This window comes from Aythya marila, assembly GCF_965140915.1.
Source record: "Aythya marila genome assembly, chromosome: 4".
NCBI lineage: Eukaryota > Metazoa > Chordata > Aves > Anseriformes > Anatidae > Aythya > Aythya marila.
Window position 1 is genome coordinate 68,250,681 of NC_139045.1, and position 16,682 is coordinate 68,267,362.

General features: G+C 42.1%; 1 protein-coding gene across 4 annotated transcripts in view; it reads left to right on the plus strand.

The window, feature by feature from the left end:
* MXD4 (MAX dimerization protein 4) overlaps positions 1-10,817 on the plus strand; it is a 35,507-nt gene extending 24,690 nt beyond the window's left edge. For 2 of the 4 annotated variants that reach the window (XM_082759287.1, XM_082759288.1), the window contains exons 4-6: positions 3,681-3,795; positions 6,851-7,010; positions 8,048-10,817. In XM_082759287.1, the coding sequence (XP_082615413.1) occupies positions 3,681-3,795; positions 6,851-7,010; positions 8,048-8,196 (424 nt within the window). In that variant the 3' untranslated portion in view covers positions 8,197-10,817. Of the gene's footprint in view, positions 1-3,680; positions 3,796-6,850; positions 7,011-7,521; positions 7,938-8,047 lie in introns of all 4 variants that reach the window. The other 2 variants (XR_014317400.1, XR_014317399.1) reach the window with 2 other exon arrangements.
* The last annotated feature ends 5,865 nt before the right edge of the window (positions 10,818-16,682 follow it).

Sequence of the window (16,682 nt, forward strand, 5' to 3'; positions counted from 1 at the left end):
TGTGCCCGTGTGGGGAAGCTGCCAGCACCACAGGGTTTCTGCTTTGTCCTGTGGTGGAGCGCCCTGAGGCAGGCCTCAACTTCCCAGCTGGACGCCCACAGGTGATGAAGCAGAAGAGGGAACGGCCTAAAGTTGTGCTGGGGGAGGTTCAGGTTGGAAATGAGGAGACATTTCTCTTCAGAAAGAGTGGCCGAGCATTGGGACGGGTTGCCCAGGGAGGTGGTGGAGTCACCGTCCCTGGGGGTGTTCAAGGAAAGGTTGGGCCCGGTGCTTGGGGACATGGTTTGGTGGTGACATTGGTGGTAGGGACAGTTGGAGCAGATCATCTTGGAGGGCTTATCCAACCTTGATGATTCTGTGATTCTGAAGAGACCTGAGGCACAGCACCGCTGACCCACACCTTGTGGTGTGGCAGGTTTCGTCCTGCTGTCTGTGCAGAAGTGCTGACCAGTAGTGCCCAGTCAAAACCAGTTCAGGGGAGTCCCAGCTGGCAGACGTTGCCTCAGAACATCCAAAACCCTGGTATTTTCTGGCAAAAAGCAGATGTACCAGTGTGAGACAGGTCCCTCTGGCGTTGGCTTCCCAGCTCCAGCTTGGCACCTCACTGCTGCTGCACAGCTCAAGGATGCAGATTTGGGGCACTTTTTAATAGATCCTCACCTTGGATCAATTCAGGAGTGGCAACGAGGGGGATGTTTCTGTGCATCCGCATGAGGTGGGGAAAGTGCTCGCTTTTATAGGCACTGCTTTACTGGCCTGACATCACACGTGGTGTGGGCGAACGTGCCGGGTTTTGAAGCTGGAGCAGTGTAATTACCGCGCCTGAACCGCATCTCACGTAGGGAGACCGTTCCCCTGTTCCTCTGGGACCGGGCGGCTTGTTTTCTAGGTGGAGTACGTGGCGTGATCTGCGAAGCACAAAGCAGCTCGGGCTGTGATTACCTCTGTGGCTGCCTGCTGGGTGGTTCCCCTCGGCCGAGGAGAGCGAGCAGTCGGGTCCCTGCAGTAAAGGAGGGAAGGCGGTGCTGGCAGATCCTGTACGTGACAGCTCACCTGCCGTGAAGTTCGGGTCCCTTGCTGCTGGTGGTGTGGTCTGTTACCATAACATGCCTGAAACGTTTGCTGGCATTATTACAGTGGTTTTTTTTTCTGTGATGTGTAAACTGGAAAACACGGGGATATTTACTCTGGTAACTGTGATGGGCTGCTTTTCTTTTGTTACCTTCCTAATCCCTGCCATCGATTATGCTTTTGTGCTGTGATGTATGAATTAGCCTCATAAATATGCCCGTATTTATGTAAAGATCTACGTGCTTATGCTTTAAAATCTTTCATGATTTTATAGGTGCTGAGTGAATAAATGAAATAAATACCCTAAAAAAAATGAAATTAGAATAGGTCTTTTAGTAGATGTGCTTATTACATACAGTGCTGACAGTAGCTAGTGCTGAGAATGCTTTTAAGTGTTTTATTTTTTTTTAATATTTAGCTCTTTTTAATTCTTCTTGTTGGTTGTTTAAAATATTCTTCTTAGCTTCAGTCACATGCTCTTCCTAGCAGTTCTGTGAAGTCCTGCTTTACCTGGTTTGCATACAACACAACAAGAATGAGTGCTTTGAAAAGGCACACGGCATTGCCCACTGATCGTGGTTGGATCTCTGTTAATTCCCCAGCTGACGGTAATGGAGCACACTAAAACCTGATTTTTTCCCCGTGGCAAGCTGACTTTCTTCAAATAGCAACAGAGGCTGAAAAGTTCAGCATGCAGTCGAGCTCCGTTAATGTTTTTCAGGATTCCTACCAAGCAGATCTCAGATCAGCAGTTCTGTATGTTCACTATAATGCTTCTAACTACTGTAAGCACACTGCTAGTTCCATTTCCATGTATTTAACTCTCTCTTTGCTGCTTGGATGCTATTCTTGTCCTCTTCCTTGCCACGTCCTCCTTTATCTGCAGTCCCTACTTCTGTCAGCTGTCTAAATAGAGTTGCATCCAAGTTGTGCTGAGTGACGCAGATGACTGCGTGCGTGTTTAGAGGCCATTTAAAAACCAAAAAGATTAATAGAATTTAGTGCCTGAAGCAAGTTTTTTATTTAAAACACGGAAAAGCCAGGTAGTTGGCAGAGGCTAGAGACACAGTTTTCAGTACAGATACCAGTAGTCCCTAATTGGGGTACTTTCTCTTTTGGACCTATTTTAAAGGTCAGTGTCTGAATTTAAATCAGCAGTTACAGGGTGCTCTGCAGGCTGGTGGGGTTACTTACCTGGGTATCTACCCGAGTCCATAGTGCTGTTGGTTAAATAAAAGCTTTTATATTGTTAAATTTAGAACCTTGAATTTAAAAACAAACCCCAGGCCTAAACAAAGAACATGTCGTTGCTTTTCTCTTGAGAATTGCATTTTCACCAATAATCTTTTTCTCCTGAATGGAGAATTAATAATGAAGAATTAATAATTTCATAGAAATGCTCTTTGAATTCCCACCTAATACACTGCTGATGTATAGGCAGCCAGAACTAAATGTGTTGTCATTACAGCACTGAATTTTAATTAGTTTTTTTGCTTTGTTTTACTTCTTTCCCCCATTTATTCTCAGGTTGTCTCTATATTGCACTAATCATTCCAATTACACGTGTAATTTGTCATCAGTGTATATTAAATCCTCTCAAGTGGCACTTCAGACTAATGCTGAATTCTTCTTCTGAACTGAGTGTTCAAAAGAAGGTTCATTCTTGACCAGGAGTGTTCAGTTTCCTGCAGTTTGTTTTGTTTCCTTCATGTGTACAGCATGTAGCAGATCTGAGAAAGATAATTATTCATGTCACACTTGTGATCCGCTTTGCTTGCTATGACTGCTTTGTGGGGGATGTAGGCACGCTCCAGATCATCGTGTTGTTCAAGCTGTAACAGACTGGCAGAGAGAAAATATTACAGATGTTGCTCATGTAAGCGCTTCTGCATCTATTTCTATCTTATTGTCAAACTGAGAGGTAATTTCGTCAGGATTCCTGTTCAGGATTATGCACGAAAAACAGGAGGGATTTTCTCTTGGTTTTAACTGTAGAAATACTCACACAATGTTCTTTTTTTCACTATTGCTTTGTTTTGGATAGTTAAAGTAAGGTTGTAAGAAATGAAGAAATACAAAGAAATGCAAAGAAATTACACAATGAAATATAAAATGTTTGGAAACGGAGTGTCTGCAGAAATACCACCTCCTTGATCCACGCTTTGCTGATGGGTTTGATGTCATTAACACAGGAGAAAGGCTGTTGAGAGCAGTTAGTAGTACCACTTGAAAAGGTGAAGCAGGACCCAGCGTGGCCAGAGCTGGTTTCTCCCTGAAGTCCGTGTTTTTCTTCTTTATACAACCTCGAAGTCAGCGTGCAACTTTGGTTGAATTACTCTGAGTGTACTTCCCCTTCCTTAAGTTGGGACTAGCCAGGCTGAGCAAACTGCTTTGAAATCTAGGTATGAAAATACTGCATAAATGTGCCAAGCAGCATTACTACATTTCGAGTGACCTTTTGCTCTGAAACTTTGCCAAAGGGAGGGGAGAGGAAGCCACTGTTGAATCGAGCTCTGCAGAGAGATCCTGCAAACAGATGGTGTTTGCATATAGGATGTGCTATCCGAGTGCAACTGTACTACAACGCTCTTCATTTTTAATGATTGCAGGCGGGCTAAACTCCGGCTATATTTGGAGCAGCTAAAACAGCTTGTGCCTCTCGGGCCGGACAGCACCAGGCACACCACCCTCAGCCTGTTGAAAAGAGCTAAGATGCATATCAAGGTAAAAACGTTCATCTGTATTTTATTTTATTTTTCCGTTTTTAAGGCAGAACCTTCCAGAATGTGTATCCATAGAGAGGAAGTTAATTTTCACACAAAATCCATACCCATATGTCTCATCTTCTGGATATGTTCATCCTCATTAGATGCAGGGATTTCACTCAGTGTCAAGTTTTGGTGTGTTTTACAATTTACCCAGCAGTCTCAGATACATGAAATGGTGATTTTGTGGTTTCTGCTTAGTTTACATTGTATTAAGAATATATATGTATCAGGGCTCTTCTTTGATTAATATATGTTTTTTAATCAAAGTAGCGTTGGTACTCCACTAATTTCAATGTAAAAATATTAACAAGTAATAATGAAATAACGAGTGGAGTCAAAGGATTTTATAGCCACTATAAGTCTTGTCCTCATCCTTTACCCCGATGACCAGATCCTGGAGCATTTGACAGTCATCAAAAAGAAACCAAAAATAAATGTAATCTCATGTTAGCTGCCACTCCCCTTGCATATTTGTGCATGTAACATCTGTGCCACAAGTTGAAAACAAAACCAAAACCTCACCTGTGCGTCAGCAGCAGTACAGGTCATGTATTTGCACAGGTAAACAAAGGAAGATCCTCCCCAGGCCTCCTCCTTTCCAAGGCACTCTAGTTTCACTCTCATAGTTTTCAGGGAAATCAGGCTACGTGCAAATATAAAACAAGTATTTAAATGTAAAAACTTAAAGAATGCAGATTGCTGCTGCTGTGTCCAAGACTGTAATTATTCATCTGGCATTTCTTCAGTGTTAGAGGGGAAAAGATAGGAAAGTGAAAAGTGTGAAGAGAGGTCAAACGCTGCCAGTAATCTAGGAATATTTCTGCAAACAGCCTGCTGTTGTACAGCATTAAGATTCCGTGCAATTGCAGAAATGGGTGTAATTCGTAGGAAGTACTAAAGATGAATTTAAGCAAAACCATACCTCGAGAACAAGGTTACTGAGCTACTTCAGCTCTTGTAAGCACATTTACTCCAGCTGAGCAACCCCTGTTTTTACCATTTGAGATTTTGGCCTCATGTTTATAATTCAGGCTAACATGCATGAAAGGCACTGCGTGTGGTTTTTGTCTTGGGCTCCCCCCCCCCACCATCGTGGGTTTATGCATACAAACTGCAAATCTGTTTTTACAAGTGGCAAGTGTGAGAGATCAGCCATGTAGTTACCATTTCAGCTGCTGATAAAAAAAAAAAAAAGCTAGGAGCATGTTGTTTCAAAGTCCATCACGCATAGTACCAAGTCCTCATTCTCTGAAAAGTGAAACTGAAGTTTAGTTTTCTTTTTGAGATTTTAACCAAACCTATCCCTCCTGGCCTGACACTTAATTGTTCCTCTTCATCCGGCCTACAGGCTTTGAAGACAGCTACCTCCCTGCTGCACTGCCAGAGCGTGCCAGTGCCCCTCTGTCATTTCTAATACAATAATCTAGTCCAATAATTAGTTTTGAACACACACTCGCTCACCAAAACTTGCCCTGAATGATTGGACAGTTTTGAGACAGTTTTGAGTCTCCTGGATACAAATCACTAAGTTCATTCCCAAAATAGTTGTTAGAGTTTGGGACTGCGGCCAGGAAAACACAGGAAAAGGAAATCTGATCAATTGGGCACACTTGGTTTGCTGTGTACATGGATGTGCCAGCCCATTTTCTTACTCTAACCTTGTGTTCCTATGCGTGATGTGTATCTAAGTAGTGTGGGGCCTTACAGGCTACAGAAGTTAGTTTTCAAGTCAGCAGGGAAGCTGCCTCGTTGAATAATGGCAATTAGGTTTTCAAAGATAAATGCGTCTGCTTTAAGGGTTGCATTGGAACAGCAGAATCTTTGTGGTCATTTGGCCTGTGGTTTGGTGTATGCTGTCCCACGCCAGCCTTCTCTAGAAAACCAAGCCTAGGTTCATTCAGACGGTAGGGAAGAATCAGCAGCAGCAGTGTTCGCTCCCAGTACATCCCCTAAATTGTATGGGCATGTAAACACAGCTCAAAGAGAAATTCAGTCTTCCTTGTATGTGCTTTTACTGCTACAACATGCAATTTATTTAATAATTTAGATGAAAAAAATCGTCTTTTTATTTTTTTTTTTTTTGGCTTTGATTTGTTCATAGTTCCTGCTTTTGATCCCATTGTACTCATTGTATTTTCTTCCCTAGTTATGTAGACAATTTTTGAAAATGGCTATCGGTACAAAAACATCGGCAAATTGTTCAGTTGAAACCCTAGAGTAAAATGTTTCTGTACGACATTTGTACCAACAGTGCAGCACGTTTTACAGGGTGTGAGGTATTCTTTTTATTTCCAAATACCTTCTTTTATCCAAGCAACAGGGGAGATTTTAGGCAGAGCTGTGCCGGGATCCTTTCAGAGGCTATTTGCTGGGAAATATTGGATTAATAGCACTGATTTGATAGGCGGTTATCATAGAATTACCAGAGTAGCTCCAGAGAAGTTCTAGGAAAGAGAAATGCAAGAATGAAGGTAATTGTTGGTAAAAGCCTCCTCTTTTATACAAGCAGTACTGGAGTAATGTTAGTGAAGTGCTCTAAGAGGAAAACATTTCCATAGCCTGTGGTAGGAGGGAGACCATTGAGGAGCCTCATAATGGTTCCTTTACGGTAAAAACTTCTTTATTTCACCAAAACAGGCATTGCATTCTGACTGAAACCTGAGCTGTGCTCTGGTTATCAAAGATGATGACAGTTTTGCCTGACAGAATGATTAAAATATTCCCCAGAACCAAGGCAACAATAATTCAGTCTTAGCTGAGGAACTTGCTAGTGGCAAAGGAGTCTCTAAGGGATTTTTTTTTCCCCTGTATCCATGTCTTTTGCTGTGAAACAAACTCAGTTCTGGCCTGGACAGTTGAAATTGTAGGGAGCTCTGAATAACAGTAGCAAAGACGATTTTGCCTGATCATCAATTCCTGCTCTAAAAGAACTGCTCATGAAAAGATCTTAAGTTACTTTTGCTTTAATGTGGATAAAAACCGGTGGCTTACCAGTTCTCTCTCCCTTTAAGAAATTGGAAGAACAGGACCGAAAAGCTCTAAATATTAAAGAACAATTACAGCGGGAGCACCGCTACCTCAAGCGCAGGTTGGAGCAGCTATCCGTGCAGGGCATGGAGCGCATCCGCACTGACAGCATGGGATCAACAATATCCACTGACTCTGAACAAGGTAACGCAACCAGGGCTTCCCAGAGGGAGCTGCAGGAGCAGGAAGGAAAAGGGAAGCAGGGAAGCAAGAAAACAGAAAAGCATTATTTAGAACTAAAATCAAGCTTTCAACAAAACCCAGGAAAAATTGTTCCATTATGCAATCTGCAGAATAAAAAACTACTATATCTTTTGTACATTCTTTGCAAAACATTTTTTTTTCTAATCAGTTTTGATTTTTGTAAAGCTATTTATACAGCGTGAGTTTTTGCCAGGTTTTTAAACAATTACCATTTAATGTTCCGAATTTTTAGTGTAATTATTGGTAAGGCTGGCATAATATTTTCTTCTTGGAAGAAAAGATGTTATTTGTCTTAATTCATTTGTGTGAATAAATTAATTCCACATCATTTATTGTGAAATTTTAAAATATTTTCTGTGCAGTGATCACCAAGTGTCTTCTGCATTTGGTTCTCATTTAAGACCAAGCTCTTCAAGCTCCCTGTCACCATTTCTTATTTTCTTATTTGCAGTTTTCTCTGAGACCGAAAACTCGCGCATGCTGACTTTTTCAGGGGCTATGGGAGATGAGTTGTCAGCCCCAGTGCAGTTACTGGGGACAGATGGCTACACCGCAGTCACTGCTAGCTGACACCTGCATAGGTTGGAATTAGTGTGAACGGTGGTGCTGCAGTGTTACAGCCTCTCAGGTTGTTGTTTTTTTTTTTTTTTTTTTTTGTGCGTGTGTTGTTTTGTTTCTTTTTTTTTTTTTTTTTTTTTGTTAAAATCAAGTGTCTATGCATAGGTTGGAACAGTTCTGGGACAGCATTTGGTATTGATGCTGTGCTGTACGTGGATGAGGACAGAAGGGATTTTAATTCTCATGTGGACAGGATGCTGCTTACCCCAGGAACTGCTGTTCCAGATCTTTTTAATTACAGAAAATGAGGTACCATCCAGGTCTCACCTGAATGTTGATTTACACAGGCAGTAGTGGCCCCTGATCACTTGTTAGAGCCGCTGCGTTTCTGAAAACGTGCCTTTTTGTGTTTCCTTTAGAAGTAGACATTGAAGGAATGGAATTTACACCAGGTGAAATGGACAGTATTGGAAGTGCCAGTGATGCTGAAGACCACTACAGTTTGCAAAGCGGCTCGAGCGACGGAGGTTACACACATTCCCGCAGACTGAATGCCAGGCTCTCATAGTGCCTGAGTGACCAGTTCGACTCAGGACCATCTGACTGAAGCACTTATATATGAATATTCCAGAGGTGTCAACTGCCACTCTTCCAGGAAACCCCAACCACAGTAACTCTGACATGGAGGTTTCGTACCCACGGTTCCCTGCACTGTAACCACAATATTAGATATTGTAAATCATGGGTTGGCTGCAGAGAACTGTGGTTAGGTACAGTTGTGACTTAAAGCTAGCTTGATGTAGCCATACTGCAAATTAAAGAAAATAAATTGTCATTCCATTCAAGAAGTATTAAATTCAAACTGTTGGAAGCATGGCGTCAGGAAGTTTGACAGTTCTTTTGATTTTTGCAGAAACCATTTTCAAACATCGAGGAATAAATGGAACCTGCAATGTGTTAGTGATTCAGAGATGCAAAAACTTTAAAACTACTTTTTGTGGTATTTTTTCATGGAAAAAAAACCCAACATTTTGAATGCTGTATAGCAGGCTCTGTAACGTAAATTCTTTCAGCAGTTGTTGTTTGGGTGAAGCAGGCAGATAAACCTTCAAATTTCAGATGATCTTTAGAAAGGTCATACTTACAAGTCACTACTGTACTTCAAAACGGGGGAAAAGCCAGCTCTAACAATGACTTCATGTGGGATGATCTCAACTTTCTTCTGCTTTTTTGTATTCAATATCCAACCAGCAGCAAATCATTCTATCCATCTTAACAGGAGTAGTAGAAACCAACACTGCAATTTTAACCTGTTATTGTGGAATGGATGACGTTTGAAGCATTTCAGTGTTTTCGGTGTTTGTTTTTTCCTCAATTTCTTTGTCTGAAGAATACAGAACTCAAGTGATCCAGATTGCGATAATCTTTCCTCGCAAGGAAAACTTCTGTTTGCTTGTTCTTTTTTTTTTTTTTCTATTTACACATGTCAATACATTTTTATGGAAGGCATGGCTTAAAATTACAGTATTCAGCTAGAAGATAATTAATCTTTTTTTCTTTTGCACACTATAATTGCATTTTTCTATTCTTTAAAAGTGCAAAAAAAAAATAAAATGTATGCTGTAAAACAGCAAAGTTTATTTAGTACTCATCAAGCTGTTCAGAACATATTTACCCAAATTGTAGCAATACTATGAAGATGTATTTTAATACAACTTCTGCTTAGTGAAGTCATTAGAGCTTGGCTTGCCGGGTAAGAAAAAAACGGACCAGTCTTTGCATTACCTGTTTAAAGAAGGTCTTTTAAAAAAAAAAAAAAAAAAAGGAAAAAAAAAGAAAAAAGCTATAAACACTTTTAGGGAAGTGATTTTAGCAAGTGTAGTCTATATTTCCTGTAAGAGATTTTGTATTATATTTTCCTAAATGTTCTCATTTACTTGTATAGGGAGGGGAATGGTACAGACCCAGACCAGAGTCTCAGGGACTCTTCACCTTTGTCATATTGTGCCTTGGTGACCATTTATGTATGCCTCTCCTTTTCATTGTTTAAAGGACAACTAAGCTTTGTTTCCAGCCCCTCTGTTTGAATGGTCAGTTGTCCACCTTCTTGCCGATGAAGCAGAGAGGTGTATTTATATCTTCACCCTCTCACAACTGATTCAGTGTGGCTTTAAGTAAAACCATAAAATTAGGTTTTGGTGCGAGGGTTAATTGTCTTTGTATGAGCCCTCCCTGTGATTCTTCAGCACCCGAATCTATTTTTTGTTAGCTTATAAATAAAGTCAGGGTCTCTGTGAGACCAGCGCTCAGTGGCTAGGGAAACACAAATGTACTGTGTCAGGCTATGGGATGTCCAAGTGTGGTGCCATTTTTAGCATTCAGCTACAAGACCTCATGACGTACTGACCATAATGATCAAAAACAAAGATTCAGTTGTTCTTTCAACATCTGACATACGTGTCCTCCCTTTGGCTCTTACAACACAGAGTAGAAATATGAATACATTTTGTGGCAGCTTACAGATCCTTGTTTGCACTCTCGCTTACCGCTTGGAACTTGCCAACAAGGAAAACGTATACATTTAATTTACATAACCTAATGGATGGCCACCCCCTACTTTGGCTCTGGGGAGGGGCCTAAGGTTATAAACTCTGGCAGCTGAATAAGAAAACAATTAACCTTTTCTGTGATGCAGGTTTTGGTATTATGTTATCTACACCTTGCATATTACTAAAATCCTCGTTGTTGGGGAAAGCACACAGCAATATACTCATTGTGTGTAGCTGACAAGCAGCAGAAATTACTAGCTCCTTTGGTGCATATGTAACTAATTTCCAAATCATGGAAACAAAAAAAAAAAATAAGAGTTTACTTTAACACACGACTGTTAACAGGAAAAAAAAAAAAAGGCTAGTATATTGTTGCTGTTCATTTATTATATAATGAACACACTCATGAATTGTAAAGTGTTTCCTTTCATGACAAGCAGCTCTTGCACAGAACCTCCTAATGAAAAGAGATTTGAAACTTACAGAAGGAAAGACAAGATTTTAAATTGAACATTATTGTACCTTAGGTCGACCTGAAATTTTCCTTTTAAAGATGAATGTGCTAACTTAATGAGTTCTTCCACGCTGGGTATCCATGGCTTTGTAGATCTTATATTTTCAATAAAAATTACTCGAATAATCTTGAGTGGAAATAAAAAGGCTTTATTTGTTTTCACTTTTTCAGTTATTCCAGTGGGGGCTATTCTCCCAATCAAGAAAAACGTGACCGTGCTGTTCTCCCTTACGTGCAGCCTGCTCTGAGAGGTGTTTTCAGCTGTAGCCCCCTTGTCTGCAGACCAGGTACCGAAGAAATCCGGCTGCAGGTGACGGCACGGCTGCACCCGCTGCTGGGTCTGGCTGCTGCTGGGTGCAGCCACCCTCGCTGGGGACAGCCGGGGCTCGGATGTGTCATCGAGGGATGGAGATGGCGTGCTGGTTTCCCTCATTTTTAGGCTGAATCCTTGCACATGTGCTTGGTGTGCGTGCACACATTGGTGTGTGCACGCAACTGTGTCTGTAAGCACGGCGTTAGTGCAAAATGAATGCTGCTGGCTCCTGTATTAAACCCTACAGGTGCCGTTTGGTGTCCTGACCATACTTTTAGCAGGTGAGAAGCTCCCACTTCTCAGCCCATCTTCTTTTTCCACTCTGCAATTACCGCACCGGGAAAGAATGAGCAGAGAAAAGATGACAGGGCTGCTGGGTCATTTCCTCTGTGGAAAAGGCTCTGGAGAGATGAAGTCACCCAGAAGCCCTTTTTGCAAGAGGAGGGTCAGCCTCCTCCTGGGCTGGAGGATGGAGCGTGCCCCCTTGCAGCACAGGGCTGGGAGAGGACCCGCGCCCCTCTGCTGCTTTGGGGCTGTTTTTTCCCCTGTCCCGGGTCTCTGCTGCGAGCCTGCTGCCAGCCGGGAGAGGCTTGCAGAGCTGCCCCAAACAGTTAACTTTCTCTGCAGATTCTCCACTGCAATTAGGAGGATGAATACGCCTTCGCTCCCATCCTGTCGCTGCCTACCTTGTATCCCACGGAGGCTGGTGTGTCTTCCTGGAAGAGCAGGGTTTGACCAGTAGAAGCTGCAGCACGTTGTTACGCAGAGAGTGCATCCTGAGTTTTGTAAAAAAAAACAAAAAAACAAAAAAAAAAAACAACAGATTGTGTCCTGAATTTTTGTTTCGTGCAAAAACCAAACTCATCTCAGAGTGAGCTTTATCAGATTAAAGCAGCCATAAACAGCCCCTCCGAACCCATGAGAAGGGCAGAGTTTTTCCTCCGGTGTTTCTAGCTTGTTTCTAGCTGTTTCGTTATTACTAACTTCTTAGTGTGAGATTTGAGATGGAGAAAAAAAAAAGGAGCTAATACAACCAGCCTCTAATTTAAAGAATGACGACTTTTTGTGACCTTCAGTGGGGTTATTTTTCTTGACATCAGCAGGTATGGGCTCAGCTGTACCACACCCAACCTTATTTTGTTAAAAAAGACCGAGTTATACCTGTTGATCTACAAGTTACCGTGACAGCTGCCTGAGCACCCTCCTGTACGTTGTAGGTGACCAACTCCAGCGAACTGACTTCAGTGCCGAGGGAGCAGACGCGGTGAAGCTGCGTGCACGAGGCAGAGGCGCTCAGCCGCAGGACGAACGTCTGCAGGACTTCAGGGTGTTTGCAGCAGCCTCTGCCCCTGGGAGCAGCGATTCCACCTCCACCCGACCAGCTTCAGAGCAGAACGGTGCCAAGCGCTGAACTTGTCCTTGCAGAGCAGCGCTGTGGCAAACATGGACACTTTAAGAAAGAAGCACTCCACCGCCACTTTTAGTTAAGTGATGCTAATTTTATACGCTGACATTTGATGCTGGTATTGATCAAGGAATGTCTGCAAAGCAGGTTGCTCCTTCAGAAAGCTGTTAAATATTTTGATGCTCCAGGCCGTTTTTTTTTTTGCGTGTGATAAGAGCCGATAACAGTTGATATTTAATCCACTAACTTGTGCTTTCCAAAACCGGTGGAAGGAGACCTGAATCCCTTTAGATACTCTTAAAGAAGATCTGCACTCCCCCCAAATGGTAAAGGGGGAAACGGATTAGAAATAACAGAAGCTTCACCAGCAACTAAGCAAATTGTTCAAGTGGCTGAGTAAATGCAACATCGTTAATTGGTAGCTGCAGAAGCCCATCCAATGTTACCTAACTACCTAGAATTAAAACGCAGGGGAAATATCAAACAGAAAATACTAGAAACCATTTGACCACGTTCTTTCTATCTAATTTGTTTTAAATTAATCCCTGCAAAAGGTTCCTGGGGAGGCAAGTGCACCGAGAGGCTTGCCCCCCAGCAAAGCATAGTGAAGGTGCTCTGATTTCAGAATTTCTTCCTTCCATTTAGCACGAGAGGCATAAAATGTGGTTACGTGGGGGTCTTTAATTTATAGAGTCTGTGCAATAAGGATTTTTACACGGTGACATTTCAGAACGCATGGTCACTGGTGAAGCTGCGAGTGGTTCTGTGCCAGAGCCGTTGGGTCCGAGAGCCAAAAGGCAGGGTCTGTCTGTGAGATGTGGGACACTGTCAGGGGTCATCTGTACACACCTACGAGGTGCTCGCACGGAGTGTTGTGTTGTACCAATATCTCATCATAATATAAATACAGATTTTTATACCTTCTTGTTGTGGGTTTCGTTTTTTTTCTTAGGATTTTCCACCATCTCTGTTTATAGTGTTTCTTCCCTTTGCAGATCTTTACATATGGCTTTAATGCCTATTTAATAAGGAGCTCACTGAGCTTTAGCAATTCAAATTAATAGTATGGCATTAAGGTCGGAGTGCTATTCAAATTAAAGTTCTTTTACCTACGTTGGCCCAACGTAACCTTAATAGTCATTAACGTTATTTGTCTGTTACCGTGGGTGCTGTGTAAATTCCCACTATTAAATTTCTGAGGACAAAACCAACCTATAAAACCAAGTGCAAATTGAAATGCGTTACTGTCTGTTCGAAAGAGTTGCACTTGAAGTCACTCCAGCTCGGTGCAAGGTAGAAAAGCAGCGTGTGACAGGCAGCCTACAAGTCCTGCCTGTGTATTTTGTTGCATATCGAATTCACACCTCAGGTGATGCACAGCCAGCCAACGGTGAGCATTTCAGTTTGTTAGTAGGGGAGATGGGAGGCGGGACAGAACTGAACTGCTTTTGCAAATTGTGTCATTACACTTTCAACCGTGGTGTGAGATATCCCTTGGTTTTTGTTTCAATTTCTCAAGCATGTTGCACTTAAATACAGAGACGACTTAAAAATACAGAAGCAGTCCTTTTAGGTTGAAGTCCTGGTACGTGGCTTGTCAGTATTTTTACGTTTGATTCCAGTAAGCCACTGAATGAGCAAAAATGTTCATGCACAAAGCATTATAAACCATGCTTTTAGCAAAGCTTTCTCTTGAAAGTGCCAGTCATATAAAATACTATCCAGCACGTTACTAAATTATCATAGATTTATAAATTTATTATGACTAAATTTATTATGACTGATGTTGGGGCACTATTTTTGAAAGTCCAGTCAATTTGAGACCTGTGCAGCTTCTTTGCTGAGTTTTGTGACATCTTATGATTTGTTTATAAGAAAAGTAACTTTAATATTAAAAATCCAGAAGCTTGACTATCAGGATGATTTTTTTTTTTCAAGCTAATTTCAGTGGGAAAGAGCCATAAATTATAATTAAATTCATAGTAACATAACCATCGGCTTCCCCTAAAAATATAGTCTAAAGAGGTTTCAATGGCAAAGATCTCAGTTATTACTATCATTACTATTATTATACTTCTGGAAGTTGCAAATTTCCCAGCGTATTTAAGGGCCTTGGCATGGCAGGAGGGGTTCGGTGTGGTGGGCAGGCAAGGAGCGGAGGGCTGCCATCAGTGAGCAGTGTGAGGAAGTGGCAGGGACCTGCTTTATTATTATTATTATTATTATTATTATTATTATTATTATTATTATTTATGGCACTGTATCCACTACAGCTGAAGAGAGCTAATCACTTTGGCCTGCTTTTCTAGGAACACAAGGTCTCAGAATGAGATCTCCTGTTCCTCCAGAGGGAAGAGGCGTGTGCTCACGAGAGAAAGCAAGCAGGTGCCAGATTTTATAATCTACCTTGATTGTTGTAAAAGCTCACATGGCACTTCAAAAGCTGTGTTTAATTCAGAGTTTAAATTTGCTTAAAGTGATTCCTTTCATTAGAACACAATGCTTACAAAGAGTGGCTGGTACTCCAGCGACCTGCATCGGGGACCTCCAAAATCCTGCTGCTACGGGCCACCGAACAGTAGGATGCAAAATGAAAAAGCTTCCACCCCGTCACAGCTCCTCAGCTAAAAACTTGTTTCCATGTCTCTTCTGTTATTTCTTTTCACCAAAAAAGGCCCCATCCTAGACGTGTAATAAGCAAAACACTTTTCCATGAGATTTTCATGTGACAGATGTATCTCGGTGGGAGGGTTTATCTCAGGCAGCTGCAGTGACTGCATGACGGCAACTGCACTCCTTGGCTGCTCTCTGCAGCCGATGGGCAATCGATAGCTCCTCCGTGAGGCACCAGACACAACTCGGGCATGTTCTGCAGCGAAACAAATGCAACATGGCACAGATGGAGCAGTGCCGAGCTTGCAGACATCTTTCCAGAAACGTCCACGTCTTAATTTGTTGGAATCCACCATAAAATGCCTTGTGAATGCAATGTGCTATCTGAGCAACCTCTCTGGTTCTTGCACACAGATGCAAAACAACTGCTCCTGGAATGGAAAAAAAGGGTAAGGTAAGCCTTTAATTATGTTTTGTCTGAACACAACCAGGAAAAAAAAATGAATCAGAGAAAAACATTCTTGACCCATAAGGAGCTGCAAAAGCAAACACAGGGAAGCATCTGGGGCTGTGGGTGGGTGGGGTAGGGGACTGTGAGAAATTTCGGAGATATGTTTGTAACGTGTTTGGAGGAGAAGGCTGCTGTTTAATCTCTGCCCCTAAAAGCTGATCTCGGGTCTGACAAATGAAAATTTGTTTCACATTAGAGGCTTGTTCTTTCAAAATGAGAAGTTTAAGTGCACAATGTTCTGACCTAAAATATTTCAATTCTATCCTGAATTCTTATGCCAGCGGGGATTATGAGATCATGCTGTCTGTCAACTCCTCTTTCATCCATCTGTTCCCCTCCTCCTTTCCTTGATAACTTTTGAACCTTCAGGCTAATTTTGACCAAATTTGTCAAAGCAGAGATAGGATGGAGGCTGCAACGATAATCAGTGGTGAAAACTTCCATGAAAATTTCATGTCTGGGTAGAGAGAGAGTGAAATTATTTCCTGCGGTGAGTGTGCCCGAAGGCTGGCCCAATTGAGCTCTTAACTGTTTCAAGAGGTGGCCACTGGCCAACACCTACATAGCCCCAAACCAGCTACAGAATTAGGATATGCTCCCGCTCGCCCAGCTAAACAGATGGGGGTGGAGGTTTTGTGCAAGGCCATGGGGAGGTTGGACACCGCACACGAGTCTGGTGTGAAGAAAGAGTGAGAGGATCCGGTCACAGAGGGAACTGAGGGTGTTAGTTGCAGCAGTCAAGAAAGTGTCCTAAATCCTCCTGTATCAGATGTGTCTTCTGACTTCTGGGATGTGGGCTTCAGCAGCAGAGCTGACTTGCTCTCAGGTCAGGGGAATTTTAGAAAGGTTGCTAGGTGTAAAAATTGGAAAATTTGCTTTTACTCAAGTATTTTTTACACGAGCAACATTGATCTATATACTACTAAAAACACAATGCTGAAATACTGCCATAGGATAAGCTGATTTTAATGGAAGTGACTGAGCTGAATGACATCGTTTTATAAAAAAAGTAGCAAATTCTTTTGTTCCTTCCCCATCTGAAAGGTGCGATGCACTCCACCTGTAAGATGATTTGAAAACTCCAGCTAGCCTCAACTGCAGCTGCCTACCAGGCTGTAACCCGATGGTGAGGAATTCAACCCTACAGCT